The sequence below is a fragment of the Montipora foliosa genome, chromosome 7, assembly GCF_036669935.1.
Source record: "Montipora foliosa isolate CH-2021 chromosome 7, ASM3666993v2, whole genome shotgun sequence".
Classification (NCBI taxonomy): Eukaryota; Metazoa; Cnidaria; class Anthozoa; order Scleractinia; family Acroporidae; genus Montipora; species Montipora foliosa.
Genome location: NC_090875.1, coordinates 25,121,644 through 25,136,643, shown reverse-complemented (window position 1 = coordinate 25,136,643; position 15,000 = coordinate 25,121,644). Strand labels below are relative to the sequence as shown.

The 15,000-nt window shown below is 40.7% G+C and overlaps 1 protein-coding gene and 1 non-coding gene across 2 annotated transcripts in view; both read left to right on the top strand.

Moving 5' to 3' along the window:
* LOC138011535 (uncharacterized) overlaps positions 1–15,000 on the top strand; it is a 23,063-nt gene that overhangs the window by 4,511 nt on the left and 3,552 nt on the right. The window contains exons 2-8 of the mRNA XM_068858591.1: positions 23–182; positions 1,184–1,329; positions 3,874–3,991; positions 8,482–8,540; positions 10,642–10,758; positions 12,034–12,120; positions 14,280–14,349. Of these exons, the coding sequence (XP_068714692.1) occupies positions 23–182; positions 1,184–1,329; positions 3,874–3,991; positions 8,482–8,540; positions 10,642–10,758; positions 12,034–12,120; positions 14,280–14,349 (757 nt within the window). The remainder of the gene's footprint in view (positions 1–22; positions 183–1,183; positions 1,330–3,873; positions 3,992–8,481; positions 8,541–10,641; positions 10,759–12,033; positions 12,121–14,279; positions 14,350–15,000) is intronic.
* Trnar-ucu (transfer RNA arginine (anticodon UCU)) lies at positions 7,259–7,331 on the top strand. Its single transcript has one exon. It is a non-coding gene; the product is annotated as a tRNA-Arg (tRNA).

Below are 15,000 nucleotides of genomic sequence, written 5' to 3'. Positions count from 1 at the left end.
AGAAAATGTGTCTTGTTTTCAGGTGAAAACCCTCGCTGGCTTGGAGGCAATTGAATGGATTTTTCTTGCCATTTCCATTATAAATGTGCTGGTAGCATTTGCTTTAAACATCGACAGGCTGGTAGAAATACCAAAAAATTGGCCGGATTACACGTTTGCTATCATTGTCTTCATTAATATTGGTACGTACGATGCCTTTATAGTACCTACTAAATTTGTTGTTGTTGAAGGTTTCTTGTGATTGAAACTTTACAACACAAGTTCCTTTTTATGAGTTTCAACTCAATTTGAATTGAGTATAGTTTTCTTGTCTCAATGACCATGTTAACCAGGAACCAATGACCAATATCCTTCTTTTATTTCAAGAGTTGTCAATTATTGTCAAATAGCCTCTGAAGGAAAAGAAATTTTCCTATCCATATATCAGTGTTTACTGATCTGAATGTGCTGTAAGTGTCATGAAGACAACAGAGAGGAAAGAACACCGGAGAGGGGGGTACTTCCTTATAAGAGGTTAATGGGGATGTGCCGCTGGATGGGGTCGCATTTTCACGACTGGATTGACTATTACATTTGACAATTACATTTGACAATTACATTTTTAGTAGAGTTACTAGAATGGGGTCGCATATTTTTGGGATTTCTTGGATAAGAAAATTCTAGTAAGCAGGGATTTAATAATGGGAAGATCCGGGGTTAAAAAATGGTTGGTGCTGTTGTTTTAAATATTTACGGCTAGCAAATGTACCAGAATGTTTGTACTTAGGTGAAAAGTACATTCAATTTAAGAAATGTGTGAATTCATTAATGACCTACTTAAAAGGCTTTAATAAGGTAGAGGCATAATCATAAAGTGACTAAGTTGGGATAGTGAAAATGACATTTGCTCAAAAGTGACTAAGATGGGGTCTATGATTGGCCACAGAATAGACTATGATGGGGTAGGGGTTTGGAGAGGCTAGCAGCACATACCCAGCAAAAGTGACCCAAGTACTCCCCCCCCCCCCCCTCCCCATCATCCCGGGGAAAGAACATATTAGCTTTCAATGAATATCAAATTTTGTTGGACAAGTTCTTTAATGAAAGGCATTGTACCTCCACTGTTCTTTTTTAAAAAAAGTGCTTTAATTTCTTAGCATAATTGTAAAAGTTATTGTTTTGTTTACTGCTTGGATGATTGCAGGTTTTTGCTTGTTTTATGCCATACATGGAGTGTTGAGGGAGAGAGAATTTGAATTGTATGCTTTCATCATTGGAATTGCAGTTATTTTTGTTTACATTGTTATTGACCTTATTGTCAATAGCCATAAAAGAACCGCTTTGAAATGGGTGAGTGATGTCTTTGGCTTAAGGGCCTAATGACGTATTTTTTGGGGTGCGTTGCTAAGGATGTAATAGTGAACTAATTTGAGAGAACTTGGCATTATTTTGGTCAGTTTCCAACTTTTGTAAACCAATGACCCTAAATATGACATCATCATGCCATGCCCATGGTCACGTGACCAATAAAAGAAAACTCTCAATTTGTCTACATGCTACTCAATTTGGGTATTTTAATTGGTGGTTTCATAATTTGTATTCGGTTTTGCATCCAGCCAAGCATGGTTTTCTTTTTATTTTGAAAAATGTTCTTTTTAGGGAGAGAAATGATACTGAAGTACCCATAAATTTTTCAAAAAGATGATTTGAAAAAATCAATGCTTAGCTATATTCTGTAGTTGGAGGTGAAACATGCCATATTAAAAAAAATTAATTCAATTTAAAGACTGCCGGAAATTTAGCTTCTTCTCAAACCGGAGTTCGAGGAAGGGCGAGGAAAAACCTTTGATGCAAACAACAGTTATTGCGTTGATTTTTGCTTGTGAGTGGGTTTCCTGGTCAGCTCACGATATGATGATGTCAGTCACCGGAAGTAACATTCCACTTCCTTAGCAATGCGCGAAAAATACGCCTGTGGGCCCTTAAACAGTTGAATCACTTGTATGTGTGCCTTTGTTCGTTGTTGACTACAAGTCCTCTTTTTTGACATTGGTGATCCTGCATTGTGACTTTTAAGTAGAAAATGATCAAAAGGTGTTTGCTTTTTTTGCTTTGCTGTTCAGGGTGACTTCACCTGCTCATTATTTCATGGGTGATTCTGCGGATTCCATTGTAGACTGCAAGCAGTTCCTTCATAAATCAGTCGAGTGGCCCGCTTTTCTGAGGCAGTCGTATTTTGTCACTCAAACAAATAAAATGACCGAGGGAGGCTTGGGAAGAGGAGAGAAAGAAGGGACTGCACCCATTGCAGTAACCGACGGGTTCAGAATCAACAGATCTGCTAATCTAATTAGTGAAAGTGATATGACAGATCATTGGACACCTTTTTTATTGCTATTGTAAATAGACACTCAAATAACTATAGTAACGGTGGGATATTACTAAACAACGAAACAGTGAAACAATGGGCCCTTGCCTTGAAATCCGGGAATCCCGGGTTCAAGACTCGCTCTGACCACTCATTGAATTTGATCCTGGTAGTCCCTGGTTCAACTTCCCAGCTGCACTTGTAAATAGCCAACTGGTTTGCCTCCGGCCAGTTGGGATTCTTAACAGGTGTTGCTGTTGTTATTCTTTTCCCGTCGTTTCATTGTGTTTCATTGGCCCTGAAAAGCCCCTATGGGGAGCGGTCAATTAAGTACAGTTACTGTAGTAGTAGTAATGAAACAGCGAAAGAAGCACCAAAACCAACAAAGGTTGGATTTGAGATTAAACTTCGTTTAATCTTAATCTGAGTCCTAATCTTCTCAATGAATTAGGACCAATAACGTTTTAGGCCATGTGCATGTCGTTTTCAATCAACTATTCGGAAAGGAAACCACAGAAAAACTACTGTATTTACTTTGAATTTAATGAGCGACACTCTAAAGAAGCCCGCTAAAAAGTGTGGCAGAAAAGCTAAAGCAGGGAGAGGCCTCAGATATTTGCCAGATTTGCAGAATAAATGTTAAATTGAATGGTGTTTTGGCAAGTTTCAATGGTGTGATGTTCATCGACTACTATCAAGGACAAATTCTTGTTTAGAATGGATGACTCATCAATCATAAAATCTGAAGTGAGAAGACAGATCTTGTTCTGCAAAAATAATCACTCAATACTTGTTTGAAGCCATTTCCTTTAACAAGTTCCATTTTCTTCTCAAAGGCAACTACCCATAGATAATCGTGTTGGCTGAATTTGGTCTTTGGTGATGCTGCAACGAGGAACGATTACCACGATCAGATGGCGTTTGATTTCGGTCACCCGTAGACACAGCTCTCATAAAATAATAATGGTCTTGCCAGTTAGCGGCACAGCCATAACATACTTGCCTGATAGCATCATAGGGGAGCTTCGACTGAAAGTTTCTGCTCTTTTTTGTGTTCAATGTTCCCCATTTGAAGTCATAAATGATCGAAATCTACCGCAAAAGCCATATGGTGCTAAAAATCAAAGCACAATCTGACAAGAAGTAATTTTAACTCGTCAAGAAAATCTGACAGCTATGCATTGTCAATGGACCAATCCGAATTTCCCATTGCTGGTGCAATGGGAAATTCTGAAGGCGTCAGTTACTGCATTGGGTGCAGTCCCTTCTTTCTCTCCTCTTCCGAAGCCTCCCTCGGTCTTTTTATTCATTTGTGTGACTGACACAACTGCTTCAGAAAAGCGGGCCGCTTGACTGATTAATGAAGGGGACTGCTCGCAGTCTAATTCTGTTGTGGTCCATTTAGTTTACTTCTAGTTTTAAATTAATGCTTTAATAAAATGTTTTTGGCTGCTGTGAAAGTGTTCGCAATTGAGTTGGATAACATTCACTATAAAAAGTTATTTTTCTGGTCTTTCCTGTTGCAGGGCAGGTTTGGTGCAATTATAGGTCTGGGACTTCCAAATATATACTTTGCATGGAGAGTTGCTCGAGATTTTGGATACTTGGCTTTCAAGACTGTGGGAGCTGCTGTGAATATACATCGTATGTCATCAGCATTGTAGAATTTGTCATGACATCCTTTAACTTGTTCAATTTCCTCTTGAGAGGAAAAACATAATTCTGTCATTTGAGCCAGAGTGAACTGGGCATGAAAGTGTCAAACAAAATCAGTAATTACAAAATGACTTGCTGCAGGTGCATTTTCCTAAGGTATTCACTTGGCACAAAGAAAAAAGTAAACAAGGGAATTAGATTTCTCAGCACTTACCTGACAGGGAAATGTCACAGTGGTTCCCTGAACCCCTGATAGACTGATATGAGCAATGCTGGTGCAATATCTCGCGGCTGTGGCCTGGTTACCACAATCTAAAAGAATCGAAGCACATGTGCCTTTCCTTTGAGTTGTGGAGAGTAAGGCTGAATCAATTGGCAGTAGAAGGGGTGGGAGGAGAAGACACCCACTCCAATGGCCTGGGGACCAGTATTCCTCATATATCAGTCTATGAGGGGTTTTGGAGAACCACATCTCCCTGTCAGGTAAGTGCTGACCCTCCAGGGAAATCTAATTCCTCTTTCACCCCTCTCCTATCGATAGTTGCAATACTGGTGCAAAATTCCAAAGCAGTACTGCCAAGTGAACGGTTAAGGGCAGAATAACACTACTAGAAACTTTAATAAGTCCACGTGAGGCTTGAGGGGTGTTCTACAACTAAATGTTCTAAACTAAAGTAAAACCCGATACAGGTGAACGACTACTTGTAATGTAACAAAACACAGCAACTCTAAAGCCAAAAACAACTGTTCAATGACCATAAGACACTGCCCATGCAAAGGCAGTCATGCACGGGAGTAACAGTGATGCAATCTACTTGTAACTTCAACAATGCATAGGAATGAAGTCCAAGGCAAAGATTAGAGACCTTTAGCTATGGGTTTATTGTCTCAACCGCAAACTGCAGTTTGAGGTTAGCCGTTTGCCGTCTGAGGTAAGGATGTTTCTGAGCATTAAGCAAGATGTTCGTGCTCTTTCGTGCGCCACAACTGTTTTTCCATTCAATCTCAATGTTGCTTAAAATGCCTGAAAACTCTTAAATATGTCATTGCAGAGCCCTAAAAAGTTATCATTAAAGGAGCTTAGATCCGCAAGAACCAATTAGCCTTAAACATGGGGTCGTTAAGTTTAATTTGTGTAAAAAAACTGCCGTATTTCACTTACCGCTAGAATAGATGCTTGCCATAAAAACATGAACCGTAAACGTCAAACGCGACAGCAAGGCTAAAGTCACGTGATATCTTGAGGTTTGCGGTAATTCTGAAAAAAACCTGTAGCTAAATGTCTCTATTGACTGTTCATGAACTGTTTACACCGTTAAGTACTGGTCTTGCGAAAGAAGCCTGTGACGCCTCTTGGTGGTAAAAGCACTCGAAGGTCTGCACAGATGCCCAATCTGCAGTTTCTAGGATGAGATCAACAGACAGTCCTCTGGCATCAGCTGCCGAGGTTGAGGCTCCTTGAGTTTAAATGACCAGAGTAACCTAATTCAATTCCTGCCATACACAAGGCTCTTGTCAACCCTCGAGAGACAGATTGGCTTGAAATGGCCCTCTGTGGAGCAATCAAGGACACAATTAAGTAGAGTAGCTGAGAGGATTTATGTTCAGTCTCTCGTCCTTTCCACATATGCAGCAAGGGTACAAACCACACAGATCTTGGGATTTTCTGGAAAGGAGGGCAGAAATTTTTTTCGAGCTGGGTAACCAGGCCTGGACATTTTGATGCATGTGGAAAGTGAGAACTCCCAGGAATCCTCCTTCCTGATGGAATAGGCAAAGTCCAATGCAGAAAGTTCAGGGGCTCTAGCTGCTGAAGTTAATTCTAACAATAGAATGGTCTCGTAAGATAGCTGTCTCACGACAGGTGGATTAGACAAGTCCACTTGCTCCAGTCATGGAGAAAGGCATCCACAGCCAGTGCTCCTTGGTCCAGGTATCTCGAAACATACTGGGGCACTAATGATAATTTAAGTGGGATGGAAAGAGATCCACTTCTGGTTTTTAAAACCTCTGAAAGATGGCTTGGAAGATCTTATTGTCCAAGGTCCGTTCTGTTCTTGTCTCTATCTGCCTGGACGCTGTATCCACTACTGTATTCTGAATGCCGGGAATGTGCTATGCTATCAAGGATACTCCAGCATCCAAGGCTTGGGCTTTAACAACAGGGGAGCCTTTCCCAGGCATGACTCATCCTTCCAAATTATACTTGGGTGAACAGGACATTCACAGAAACACTCCTTTGAGCAAGGAGGTGTTGTCTAGTGTCTAGCATGTTCATTAGTTTTGGCTGAGGTAGGGAGAGTGACATTGATGTGGAGTCCAGCTGGGCCCTTAAAAAGATGACGTGCTGAACCCCAATCCCTCTAGGAAATGTACCACCTGTGCAAACATTGTCTGCAATACCCTTCTCTGTTGATAGAGTAGTAACATGTTTCCTATGTAAATTACAATAACAATTCCCAGTGAATGCAGGACTGCCAACACTGGTTTCAATGTTTTTGTGAAGGCCCAGGGAGCCGAGGACATACAGAATGGTACACTTATGTCCAGAAATGAACCTAATTAGATGCACACCCAATTTTGACCTCCAATGCAACACAAAGTGTCTCTTTAAGTCTAAGCCTTTGGGTCCATCTGATAAGGGTCAATCCTCGACATATCTGCTTGAAGAGCATAATATGCATCCTTCAGGTCGAGTTTTGCACACCCAATTTTGACATCCAACACAAAGTGTCCCATTAAGTCTAAGCCTTTGCTACCTAATTACAACAATAAGGTAAGGGTAAAGGTTAGTGCAAGTGGGTGTTGTCCTAAGTAGCGTGTGTATGTATATATGGAAAGAACTCAAGTGAGGCCATCGCTACTGTGTGCATGTGATGGATGAAGAACCTTCGCTGATCCACAGCATCAGGAACTTCTTATGCAACACCCAAGGATAGAGAAAAATCTCTGACCCAGGTGGGAATCGAACCCATGACCTCCGGATTAGATCACCGTTGCTCTACCGACTGAGCTACAAGACGATTCCCACCCGGGTCAGAGATTTTTCTCTGTCCTGGGTTTTGCATAAGAAGTTCCTGATGCTGTGGAACAGCGAAGGTTCTTCATCCATCACATGCACACAGTAGCGATGGCCTCACTTGAGTTCTTTCCATATATACATATACACGCTACTTAGGACAACTTGACTTGCACTTAGTACTTGGCTTGGGCCGAGCCAACTTGTCCTCAAACTCCCATGGCCTGCTCCCGTCTGGCCTTGTAGCTCAGTCGGTAGAGCAACGGTGATCTAATCCGGAGGTCGTGGGTTCGATTCCCACCCGGGTCAGAGATTTTTCTCTGTCCTTGGGTGTTGCTGATGCTGTGGATCAGTGAAGGTTCTTCATCCATCACATGCACACAGTAGCGATAGCCTCACTTGAGTTCTCTCCATGTAAAGGTTAGTGTTATTTTTAGCTTAGGGTAAATGCAGCTATTTATCTTCACTTGACAAGCAGCAGTTGGGGGACACTGTGACATTAATTGTCTTTAATATATGGCTTGTGTTTGTAGCCGATATAACGTACGCTCTGATTGGCTAATTGTGACTGAATTGTAGGGCATTTGCAAAAACAAAGCAAAAGGTTATTAAAAAGCCATATAATAAACTACTTACTAACCGAGCTAGCTCGAGCCGTACTGGGGAATATTGGCCCTCGGTCGTTTTTATATGTACTGCCACGACCTTGGGCCTATATTCCCCAGTACGGCCCTCGCGCTCGGTTAGTAAGAAGTTAGTATTCCAAAACATGAGTGACGTTGAAGTTGCGGAGAAGAGCAAAGGATCCTGATACACTTATTAAAATCTGTGTGCATCTAATAACGGTCAATCCTTGACATATCTGCTTGCATGTGTCCTTCAGGTCTAGTTTTATCATAAAGTACTCTTGTTGTATTAGGGACCACACTACCTGCAAGCCCTCCATCTTGAATGACTCCTCTCCCAGGAAACAATAAATTGAGGGCCCAGAGATTGATAACAGGGATGTTTTTTTTTAGATGATTCTTTTTCGTAGATGTGCCCTTGTCATCCTCTGGCTCAACCTTCTTTACTGCTCCCTTGGCTAACAGATCGGCAATTGCCATTTCCATTCTATTTTGTACACAGTCAGGTGATTCTCATACGTCATTGCCTTGGGTGACTGTGAAAGGGGAGTCAGTGGGTTAGTGGAGGTTAACCCACTGACCCTTCAGGGGCCCCAGGATGCCCCCAGTTGACGCATAAAATGGTCTGGCATTAGACAGAGTAAAATCTATTAGGTCTCACTCCCAGGGGTCAATGGGTTAAGGGTGGAGACAAAATTAACAAACTTTGGTAAATGCTGTAACTCTTCAGTTTTCAAGTTGGCATCCATGTGTCAAAGTGAGTTGCCACACATTTTTTCAGAATCATCCATTTTAAAAATGACTGATGTGCTTGGTTATATACATATTTTCAGGAATGTACCGATATGCAGGGATGTTTTCATGCCTTCTAAAATTTGATCTTCAACTGGCGGTAAGCTTTCACAACCTAACATATACAGTAAAGGCCTTTTTCACACGCCTTAAATAATTTGTGCATCAAATGGAAACTTGGGAAAATCCTAGCCTTATATTGGATTTGAACCCAGGACCTTCCGTGATCTAGTCAGATGCACTGTGACTTGATCGCATAGGGTCGTGGGTTCAAATCCCACCTGGGGCTCGGATTTTTCCGAGTTTCCATTTGATGCACAATATCTTTCATGTATTTCTCACGTTACTCACTAAGGTCATGACTTAGGTCATAAATAATATCTTCAATAATTGATTATTTATTGTCAGAAATTAGTGGAGACATTTCTTTGGTCAGAGGTTCTCTTGATTTCTCTGTTAAGTGGAGAAGGAGTGCCTGTTCAAATCCCCAATGGGAACCAATGCTCAGGTTCTCGACATACCGGTAACTGCAGATCAGGTTAAAAGCATTCTTTGAAATGGTATCTGTAAATGATTAGAAACAGTGATAAAGTAGGATAAAGTGTCTCCTGTCTCATGTGACCTTTACACAATGCCAATAAAGAGGAAACACTGCGTTAACTCGAAGGTTTAATAAACGGCAACTAGAAGCAAAACTCGAGCACGAGGAACAGATGAACAGACAAGCCTGCGCAGCTGCTAACAACCCCTGAGTACAAGGTAAATAACGTAGTGGCGTGGTTGCCTCCTAGCACTCTCCGTAGCACCTAGGCACAGAAGTAAACGACTAAATATAGAAGCTTACAGAGGCTGACCTAAAAAAAAGAAACTGAAAGCGAACCCGAAACTAAACTGGTATACGCACAACAGGTGCAGTCTCTGGTCCCTTAGATTTGTCCTTCTAAATGTAGCGAGTAAAATAAAATTACCACAGGAAGGTGAAAGGGCACGGACTAGTGTTACTAGAAAGAACGCAAAAGCCGAGCACACTACTTCAAGTCCCAGTCTTGATTTTGCCAAAACGGGGCGCTTCGATGACGGCCAGACCTCCGGGGAGGAACAACAGCAGCAGACTCGGGTGGGGCACGCGAAAGAACCGAGCGGTCTAGAGAAGAGGATGAGGTGCAGGGTGGTGGGACGATGGCTGCAGGTACTGGAGGAAGTTCCTGAACGGGGTCAACATCGTGCATGGGTTGTGGATCCGTGGGTTGTTCATAGGAGGGAGTCTGAGTAACCACTGGAGAAGGTGCAGGGACAGTGGACTGTCTTGGAGGTAGACTAACGGGGTCAGCGTCATTATCAGAGTCAAATGGGGAAGGCTTAAGAAGGCCGCGAATGAGGCCCTGCGGGGACAAAGCTAAAACTGTCAAAGCCACTGGATAACATTCAGACATAGGCACCAAGTAGAGTTTGCTGCAAAACTGGGAGGTGGTGAACTTCCGGAGCTCGCAATAGAGGTCCTCACGAATGCAGACCACAAGGTATTTCTCACGGGCTTTCAATTTGTCTCGGTCACCTTTCAAGAAAACTAAGTCGCCGACAGAGACAGCAGCTGAGGGTCGGTTGATACAGCCACGAGCCTTAGACTTTGCGCTGGATGCGTGATTTCTGCTGGCGGGATTAATTCTGACTAAGGATAAGGTGTCTGTCAACTATGGGAAGCTGTTCGCCAGTTAGCTGGTCATGTTGAGTCCAGACCTCCCGCGCCGAGAGGCCATCACGCCGGATGCGGGAGTTTGTGTTTGCCGTGGCTAGGGCGAGAGTGACGTCAGACACAGGTCCTCCCTCAGGGGACAAGTTGAGGAGCTCTAAACTGGGGGGCGTGGGTTCGTATCCCACCGCTGCCACCACGCCAATAAAGAGGAAACACTGTGTTAACTCGAAGGTTTGATAAATGACAACTAGAAGCAAAACTCGAGCACGAGGAACAGACGAACAGACAAGCCTGTGCAGCCGCTAACAACCCCTGAGTACAACGTAAATAACGTAGTGGCGCAAACCTTGAGGTTTTGGTTAGCTCCAGATAATGCATCATCTTTTTATTTCATTCATGTAGTCACATTGTATTAGATTAAAATTATGCTTTATTCTAATTTATTAATTAATAATTTATTTACACTAATGATTATACAGATGTGACCTAATGATTTTCAAAAACACAGGTTAGTTTGTTTGTCTTGGTAATCACAAAAGTGTCAAAGATGTCAGGTGAAGCAATTGTTACTGTTAGTGTTGGTGTGCCATTGCAGCTGTTTTGGAGTACACTGGGCTGGCTTGCTGTAAGTGGATGTATTGTTTTCTTGTTCTCTTCTGCCATGAATAATTTATATGAAAAGCAAATTTGCTGTAACGTTAGAGCATAAAAAAGCAACCAAGGTATTTGTGTCTTTGGGATTATATTATAGTGCATTTCACAAAACTTTTGACAGGCGATTTGCGAAGTTCGTTGTAAATTTCATAAGTTCGCTTCAAACTTGGGAATTTCAATACGTAACTGTCAATCAAATGGCAAACTTTGAAACGAACTTGGGAATTTCAAGCCGAACTTCGTGGGAATGTGGGGAAGTAATTTCACCATTGCTCTCGGTTGTTGTTTTGAAATGAGTGCCTTCACCGTGCAAGGAAAGGCAATTCCAAGTTTTGTTCGGCAGAAAATTATTGAAAGCTGGTTAGAATGGAAAGGACCATCTCAAATAGGACAGGAAATGAGACTTCCCAAAAAACCATTGCCAAAATTGTTGATCTTTTCGTTCGCAGGGGGAATATCGAAGACAACAAATGAAGAAATATCACTCGGTCAGCGCGTGCTGAATGATGTGAATAATTATATAGAGTGTTGTAAAACTACATGTACCACCCCAGCAATCCAAAACAAAGTAGTAAAGAATAACGTTCCAATGTTTGCCCGAAATGTCCCGTCACCTGCATGCAGCCGCAGCGTAACGCAAGATTTTGGTTTATAATCTTTCAAGAAATTCAGCGTTATTCCACAGGAATCACTGACTCTTGAAAATGAAAATATACTTTACCAATATTTAGCAGCTTGCGCGGACAATGCATTTTTGTGATGAGTGTTCAGTGCTCATTCCCACGAAGCTCGGCGCGAAATTCCCAAGTTCGTTTCGAAGTTCGCCATTTGATTGACAGTTACGTATTGAAGTTCTCAAGTTCGAAGCAAACTTATGAAATTCACAACGAACTTCGCAAATCGCCTGTCAAAAGTTTTGTGAAACCGCCATGTTTGTGCACCTAAGCAACAAAACGGCGGCCATGTTTGTGTCTCAACCCAATCCTATGGGAATTGAACTCTAATATTATGCAAATGTTTCCTTTTGTTTTTGTTGACAAACATGGCTGTGTATCATGTGGGTGAAAACCAATAGGACACAGCTGTTTGGGTTTTTAGGGTTTGGGTCCATGGTTTGTTATTAATTATTAGTTATTAATTAATTATTAATTATTAGTTTATTTGTCTTCATTTCCTCAAACAGTCCTAATAGCCGTAGTGTAGTGGCTTGAAAATCTGAATGTAATGCATTCTCTTACATTTTCAGATGAGAAAAGAAAACATGTCACTGGTCATGATATTTTTTCCAATGAGTCTATTGGAACCAGCTTATCTGTTCTACAAGATAGCTATTGTGAGTCTTTGATGGTAACAGGCAAACTCTCTGTGTTCTCTATTCTTTGACTGCACTCATATATGAAAATTAAGATGGCCATGTTGGTGCCAATACAAGAGAAAAATGTAGCTCAAGTTTTGCATAATGCTGGAGACAAAATAATATTACGAAAATAGAGATTGCATTTGACCCCTCCAATATTGTCCCCATGTCCAATAATTACCTTGAAAATTAACTCATGACTGATATTGATAGCCAACATTTCTTCACATACTGATGAACAGACTGGATGACTCTGTCATAAACTACCGGTATGTCCCCTCTGTCAACAAGGGGACATTGGGGTTTGCGGTGTTGCTTATTTTTTTGTTGGGTCTGTCGGTGAATAAAATCTCACCTTGGGGTGTTGCAGTGATCTCAATTAAACCCTGCAGTGTGTGATATTTGTTTTTGAATCTATGATGTTCGATGAAACAAAATTATTTGCGGTGTTGTGGTTTTTTGTTTGACCCTTTTGAGAACTAAATTTGACCAAAATTCAACTGTATCTTCAATAATTATTAAAAACACCTTCCATTATGACCTTTTGTTGACCTTTGTTCAATATGTGCTTTCAATCTGTAACAAAATATGGTCAAATAGAGTCAAGTTATTATTGTTAATGTGTTTTTAAACTGCCAATCCCAAAAATCTGGAGAAGGAGAAGATACGACAGATATGTTAGAAGTCTTACAACATGAGTCGTAATCGAATGTGTTGTGTTTTTTTAAGTACATGTACCAGGGGCGTACCTAGAGCCCTTTACGCAATATGCACATGTGTACTTGAGAAAGTGGTAGCCAGGATTTTTAAAAAAAAGATTTCAGTGTCAGTCTCATCACCAGTTCCCAGTTGCCGGTTATTTTTCAAGGAAAGGTTATCAAAACGATGTTATAACAGAGTTTGCGACATCTTGCCCTTTGCCTGTAAATCTCCTGTTCGTGTTGTACACATGGGTAAAATAAACAACTAACATACATGTACTGCATTTTCCTTCGCATCTATTTATTGAAATGTTCTTTGGAAATAGTGGAAAATGGCATTTGCGGGACCCTAAATTTCAAAATTTTCTGCGGGAGCATGCCCCCAGACCTCCCTAGTTTGGAGTGCCAAAGGCACTCGACACATTCTTCATGTGCATACATGTACACCTTGAGGACAGAACTACTGAACATGCATCTTCCCCGAGATGCTGTTGTGTCAGTTGTAGCTCATTTGGCGGTTCTTCACAGTCATGTACATTATTTTGACCAAAAAAAACGGGAGCAAGGATAAACAGGCATCAACAGTATAGCCACAGTTTAGATGCGGACCATACGGTTACGACAGTAAGGGCTTAATAATTATTGTTATGGTAAATTGTTGAGGTTATGACATTGATTGTCCTGCATAAAGAAATGATTATATTTGAACGTTTTTCCCTTTTTCAAAAAGTCATTTAGACCATGTAAATCAAGGACTATTGCTGTGTTGGTGTTTTGTCTACTTTTCTTGCGGTGATGCAGTGTTTGTTCGTGCGGTATTCAGAGCACCCTGGGAGTGAGACATGACAGATTTTACTCTGTCTAATGCCAGACAATTTACTTGTTAACTTGGGGTGTACTAGTGCGTTTCAGGTGTCAGAGGGTTTATTTTATTCTTAAACCATGAGCGTGTATGTTTTAAACTTGTTTCAGTAGTAATGGCAGACAGTAAATTCCCCTCCCTAAGGAATGCTGAGCTTATTCATGACACAGTCCCCCTGCAACACCTGACATTTAATAGACGCTCTGGGCATTTATTTAATACCAATAGCTTATTTTCGGTAACTGGTGATGAAGCTACAATCATAGACAAAAGTAGTTGGGAAGGTTATGTAAACTAAATGAACCGCACCTGCAGAGCTGTACTTCAACCCGCTCCTGTTAAAGCGCAAAAGAAATAGTTTCACCTTCTCTTATATAGCCCCCCTCCCCCCTAACAATTTCCCACTAAAACCATTCAGTTTTGCACAACATTGAATAGGGGAGAGGGGAGAGAAGCAATGAAGACGTCAAAAGTGCTGACCTTCCTAACGGTTTTGTCTATCATTGTAGTTCCTTCTCTTCTGTATAAATGTGAGGGTGAATGGTCTGTCTTGCCCTTCTGTTTAACTTTAGACTATTAAAGACTGGGACGACAAAATAGCTGATGGTAGGGACGTTCTGGTCTACTCTTTCTTTGGAGCAGGTTTGTTTCTACAAATTCCAGCACTTACATCCAGAAATGTGCATAATAAGATCTAACACTAAGTGTCCCTTCAAGTTTATAGCAAAATATTGATAAGGTAAGATACAAGAAGTGATTTTGAAAAGCATTTACGGTAACCATAAAAAATTGCGATAGAACATTTCTTAAAATCATTTTAAGATTAAAAAGATTATCAAGTCAAAATATGTTAGTGAGTTTCGGTCTATAAATGCTAAAAAAACTAAAGCTTATTAAAAGCTGTAACGTGAGAAAAAAGTAAATAATAATTAAAAATATTAATATTTGAAAATTGCTCTTCAAGAATCTTAAGCCCAATTTAAATACCCAGACGGACTCCATATGAGCGAAACTTTTTGTTTAATATTTTTAATTATTATTTACTTTTTTCTCACGTTACAGCTTTTAATCAGCTATTATTTTTTTAGTATTTATAGACCAAAACTCACTAACTTATTTTGACTTGAAAATGATGTTCAGTTAACGTCGAAACATCATCGCTTTTTTAGCAATTTTTTAATCTTAAAATTTTTTTAAGACATGTTTTATCGCAATTTTTTATAGTTAAATTAGTGTAAGGGCTAGCATTATTTTTAGTGACGGTAAATGCAGTGGTTTATCTTTACTTAAGGA